This window comes from Crocodylus siamensis, chromosome 7, assembly GCF_052110815.1.
Source record: "Crocodylus siamensis isolate JL-2025a chromosome 7, ASM5211081v1, whole genome shotgun sequence".
Taxonomy (NCBI): domain Eukaryota; kingdom Metazoa; phylum Chordata; order Crocodylia; family Crocodylidae; genus Crocodylus; species Crocodylus siamensis.
Window position 1 is genome coordinate 4,303,389 of NC_143401.1, and position 6,000 is coordinate 4,309,388.

A 6,000-nucleotide genomic window follows, 5' to 3' on the forward strand; every position below is an offset into this window, starting at 1 on the left:
AACTCTTTATTCACCCCAGTGAAAGACAGAATACTGGAATTTTCCACATATTTACCCTATTCTCATACTTTGCTTTAGTGCCCCTCTTTGCTTTCCCTTTGGAAATGCAGTTCCATAATAAATTACAAACCTCTTTATCTCTTTCTCACTTTCAGGGAAGCAGAAATAGCAAACAAGTGTAAGTAAATAAATGTGGCACATTTCCCTCATTCTGTTACACAAATCTGAGTGTTATGCCTGTATGTAAAGCTAACGGTTTGTTTTTGAATCTTTCCAGATCGTGCCAGAGTTGTCCAAGGTCTGCCAGATGTTGCTACCATCATGGAGGATAAGGTAATATTGAGCAACTGTCATGCATTATTAGGTGAGGTTGCCCTTAGCTCATGTATAGATATTGCAAGGATTACTGGGGGTGCAGAGCACAAGGTGCCCTTCTCTTTAGTGTTTTCAGCAGCTATGGCTCTGTGCTTTCCTGAGCCAGCACAGTTGTAAAAGATCTGATGTGACAGAATCCTTATGGCTAACATCATCCAACAAAATCATAGAGCATAGGAAGGGAAGGGAACTTGAAAGGTCATCTAATCCATTCCTTGGTTGCAAGGTGTTCCTAAACTATGATTGCAGATGGTTCTTACACACACACATACCCCTGCCTACCCTGTACCATTAAGCAGTTTTGAGAACCACAAACCTAGTTATGTCTCAAGGATTAATTTCTTGCCTTTGTAAAATGCAAAGATTGTTTTAATACTCACTGTAAGAAGATTTACATGAGCAGTCCCTACTTATTCAGCTCCCCCCTTAGATACCACATGCTAGATTGCAAGTGCTGACAATTGCTTGTTGAAGCTGTTTAAGTGTCTGACCATGTCTATCCCACCCCTACTTTTAAACCAGTGGTTTTCAACCTTTTCTCGTTTGTGGATTCCTAAACATTTTTGCATGGAGGTGCAGACCCCTTTGAATTGTAAGTGCGGGTATTCACATACTTTCTTGATCAGTCACCTCTTACAGACCCCATAGAGATATTCTGTGGAACCCAGGGATCCACAGACCACAGGTTGAAAACCACTGTGTTAGACTAATAAATATAACCATTGGGCTTGATTATTCCATCATTGACACTAACCTTATGCTCTGGGCTAGATTCTTCTTTACTCTTAGGGATTTTGGAAGTGTAAAGGGGACTCAGAATTACTATAATTATAAAATATATCCGCCTGAAGATCACTTTATACTAACAGAGTGGTGTGTAGGGGCACAAATGGGAAGCAAGCCCATTGACTTCAGCTCATTAAGGTATAAGCAATAGTGAAAAGAGGATTTATTTTCAAAATGACAGCTGCTAGCCATAGAAAGGAATTACATTTAATTGCAATGCTGTGATTTTGAAACAAAAATGCCTCACTGCAGGGTTGTCTATGTGCTGCAGGAGCATGCAAGAAAAATAAAAATGTGGAAAAGTCCTATCCATTCACATTTTGGGGGTTTCTGTTTAAACTTTGTTCAGACTTCTAAATCTATCCAAAATGTGCACAGCTTAATAGCATGAATTGCCATGTAATTCTCTATTTTAGTATGAAGCATTTAGCTTTTGTTTTGGTAAGCTTGCTCCTGAATCCTAGAACGCTCGCGCTTCCTTAAAGCACCTTAGTTCTCCTAGCTCTGCCACCTGATATTAACACAATCCTATAATGAATTCTTATATCATAGTGAATAAGTTCCAGTTAACTCATAATGATAGAAACTAGAACAGCCCTGAAGTCTGAGGTCATGTTATTGATCTTTAATATTTTCAAAGTAGTAAATATGCTTATAATCACAGACATGTTTCTACATAACCAAAGATTTGCATACTACAAACTGTACCTTTCCACTTCCTGAAAGCAAAATAGTACTGCGTTTGTAAGATCATGCCATCTTGTTGGACGTTAAATAAGAGAAGTACAGCATGTTATTTGTGTCAAAAATTGGGGAGTGGGATCAGAAGGTAACATTTGATGTAATTTGTATGGTGCTTTCTTTCAAAACACTGAATAATTGATCCCCAAATTTTGGGGGCCAAAAGTGCCCTTGTAAAATAGAAAAGTAAATATTGTCCCCATTTTACAGATGAGAAACTAAGACAGAAATGGCTTGGCTTACCCAAGTTCATGCAGTGAATCAGTGTTAGGGCTGATTAGGACTCAGGAGTTCCTGAACTAGTTACTCTATGGATTTTTAAGAAGGAACTTGATTTGCTCCATTATACCTTCAGCTACTAGATATGAACTGTCATTGTAATACCTACGTTTGCTGTGTTTTAATACAGACCCTGTGCTTGACTTGTTGCATCTCTGGTGACCCTTACCCAGAAATCACATGGTTCAAAAATGAGAAGGTAATTGTCTTTAAGGATCGTTACAAAATAGAAGTGAAGGGAACAGTTGTCACAATTACCATTGAGAAAGTCTGCAGTGATGACACAGGAAAATACAGCATATTTGTTAAGAATAAATATGGCTCTGAAACAGGGCAGGTTACAATCAGTGTATATAAGCATGGAGAGGAACCAGAAGCACTACAGGAAAAATAACTTCCATCATACTCCAAAACACAGATTTCTGAAGGGGATTAAACACTGAATGTAAGGCATCTAACTCCCTAGGGTTCCTTTGAACTTCTCAATCCTAAAATTGAGACCACTATTTCTCTTTCCTGACAATATCCAGGTATAAAATAAACACAGACACAGTGCTGTTTGCTGGAAAATGTAGCAAACTAAAGTGATTTCTAGTAAGAGAAATGAAAAAAGCCCTTCAGTAAAGCATCTGCAAAATTCTAGAGAAATCCTTCAAAATTTCACTGAAGTATTCTAGCCTAAACCTACAAAATTACATAAGCTCCTCATAAAGGGCATCTCTTTTCAGCTTACTGCACTGTGTGGGATAGACGAGAAGTATACAGGAACTTTATTTTTAAGATCTTTTCATATTAAAACTCTGTTATTGAATATTCTGTAGCAGGTAATTTGTGTGTGTGTTATTAAACTTATCTCTGCTGAACCACAATTCAGCACAGTCCTCCAGGATATGCCTAACTTGATGTTAGTAGACCTACTCGTGTGCTTAAAGTTAGGTATATTCCTAACTTCACTGAATCAAGATTCTAATGCATTTATGTTTACAGTGCTAAGTCATGTAGAAGTAAAGTAAACTAGTGTTTTTAAGTCTCCATTGGCTATACTGAGGAATGTGTGGGCTAATGCTGTGTCTGCCACTGTACTGTGGGATCATAAATTCATATGCCCCACAGCTGATATTTCACTATAGCATACTGTAGACAGTCATGTTGTGGAACACCTATGCACAGCTAGGTGAACAAGGGTGCAATCCTGTTCCTTCCTAAGTGTCCATTTTTGGCACCTGTGCATCCAGGGGAATTCTATTCCTAGGTCTATATGGAAAACTACACAATCATGCAGAGTGGTGCAGGAGAAAAGAAACCATCTTTTTCACCAAGGAGTGGCTGGAGCTCTCACTTGGAAGTAAGAGGTCCTGTATTCTGCCCCACCCCCTTACCCAAAGCAAGTTTAAACCCAGGGGTCTCCAACTTCCTAGCACAGCACTCATACCACCACACGATAGATTAGTCATTATCCACGGTTCTTTTTCTGGCACACCTTTTAAAGCTGGCCCTCTGGGCAGCCATGACAGGGTGATATGTGGGGCCAGGAGAGTCGAGCCTTGAAGGTACATGGCTCAGTGACAGCTAGCTTAGAAATGAAACACTGGGCCTTGAGTTGGAGCCTGAGCCCTTGTCCTCAGTGGGGCAGGAGCTGCCCTCCAGCCATTTTTTTCCCAATAGCTATATTAGTGACTCAGCTTCAAAAGAAGCACCAGAGAAGGCACTGAATTACAGCTGACCTGTGTTGTGCGGGTTAGCATGCTGTGCTGGGGAATGAGAGAACCTGGTTCAAACCCCTTCTTGGGTGAAGGAGGCCCTGGACCTCTGGCCTCCCAGGTGAGTGCCCTATCCCTTAAACTATAAACCAAAAGTGGATTGAACACGTGCACCCCATTCGGTTTCTGAGGCTAAGTCTGGTAGTTACGGCTTTGGGCCAATTCCATTTTCGGGCATGTAAGTGTGCCTCCACTTATGGAGCAGCACTTATGTAGCAGCAGTCTTATGGCTGCTACTGCACATAGTGAGTCTGCACTCCCACACAGTCGTTCAGTCATCGGTGCGTGCAGGACTGTGTGTTCAGGATTTCCTCTGGGCATGTAGATGCCAAAAATGCCCTGAAGATAGCCAAAAAATGGCCACTTATGACCAGGAAAGAATAGAATCTCTCCCCAAATGTCTTGACCTGTTTCTGTGCCAGATTCAGCTCAGAACAGAGTAGCATAAGCCCAGACATTCCTGACTGAGAAGTTGAAAGTTTGAAAAACATTAAAAATATTTTTACACATTTCACCTAAATAAACTTGTGTCCTTGAGCATATATTTGTAAGATATAAGCAAAGCCTTCTATCCTACATGGTGTAACTGCCTCCCCATTTAAATCAATAACTGTGATTTGACTTTGTATAAATAACAATTTGTCTGTTGGGTTAGACCAAGTGACAAGCTTATGCAATGACAGACTATTCTGAGAACTGTGACACATGCCAGCCCCCAAACAAAAGCTTGATTTCTATGCTAACAGGAATCCTGATGAGCTAAAAGCTCATTATTTTCTTCATTTTTTAAAAAAATTATGAGAATGAAGTGAAAGAAGTTGTCATATCCACAATAGGTTTTTTTAAATACAACAGTTGGAAGCATCAGGAACACAACCAACTTTTTCTGAGAACAGGTGATTTTTATATGTCAGCTGTGATACTTGTAATGTTTCTGTTTTGAAAGCAGTTTATTCCTTGAACAATGTAAAAAGGAAGGACAAAACGTAACAATAGAAATCTAAAGGAATGTAATAATCTTGGTTACATGACACTTAGCATGTTTAACAGCTAGTATTTCTAAATTACCCACACTTTCAGAAGGCTTTCATAGCCACTGTTTTATTTGTTAGCATTGATCAAGGATGGTGTTTGCCTTTTGTACTATAGCTGATACTTCACTGTATGTAGTGTAAGCAAAATAAAAATGTAAATTTGACAACAATATGTGAGTCGTAGCTAAATACATCTTTGGAAGACTGTTTAGAAAAATGTAGGGATGCATGTGTGGCTGGGTGTGCCGCTGGATGAGAAAAAGAAGAAAAAAACTATTCTTATTTGAAGGTAACTTCACTATTACTAATTAAATTAAATAGACTGTTTCAAATGTATGATCCCCATATCACAGTTATAATATCTATTATTGTTCTCAATCCTTGGAAACAGATTTTATCTTGATAGGATTATACACAGCTGCTGACACCAGAATTTGGGCTGCAGTTGGTATTGGTTCAGGTACTAGCTTCAAATAAAGAATCAACAAATAAGATAAAGGAAAAACAGGACTGAAGCAGAGCAAAGGCTTAGTGAAAATGGGTAGAAGACTCCACCCTTCCAGAACTTGGAACAGAACCCAAAATTCTGAATCTTGCCTCTTCTGTAAGCAAATATTTGTTAAACTTACTGGCAAAGTGACCCATTCTCTTTGTATTTTGGTTCACTTAGAGACTAGAAATCTATTGTGTCATTTACCCCATTAGCTCATATGGCAGAGGTCTGTTCAGTGGATTTACAGGTTTCAGCTCTGCTGATGACCCTCATACATGTCAGAAATTCCATCAAGAATCACCCTACTGTTTTGAGGAATGTATACACAATAAGTACATTGCAGAAACATTATTAAGATTGAAAAAACAGTAGGTAATCATGCAATTGAAAGCTGCTTCATATCGCATATGCACAAAGGTGCTGACTGAAGGTTCACTGGTAATTGTAATTCCGGCATTTTCAATTATGTCCTAGGCTTTGGAACCTTTTTGTTGTTCAGATACTGCGTACATGTGTGTGGCTGTAGACAGGT

The 6,000-nt window shown here is 39.2% G+C and overlaps 1 protein-coding gene across 1 annotated transcript in view; it reads left to right on the top strand.

The window, feature by feature from the left end:
- Positions 1-5,145, top strand: part of MYOM3 (myomesin 3) — a 47,098-nt gene extending 41,953 nt beyond the window's left edge. Inside the window, exons 35-37 of the mRNA XM_090057817.1 lie at positions 156-178; positions 278-333; positions 2,312-5,145. Of these exons, the coding sequence (XP_089913943.1) occupies positions 156-178; positions 278-333; positions 2,312-2,575 (343 nt within the window). The 3' untranslated portion in view covers positions 2,576-5,145. The remainder of the gene's footprint in view (positions 1-155; positions 179-277; positions 334-2,311) is intronic.
- Positions 5,146-6,000: the final 855 nt, after the last annotated feature.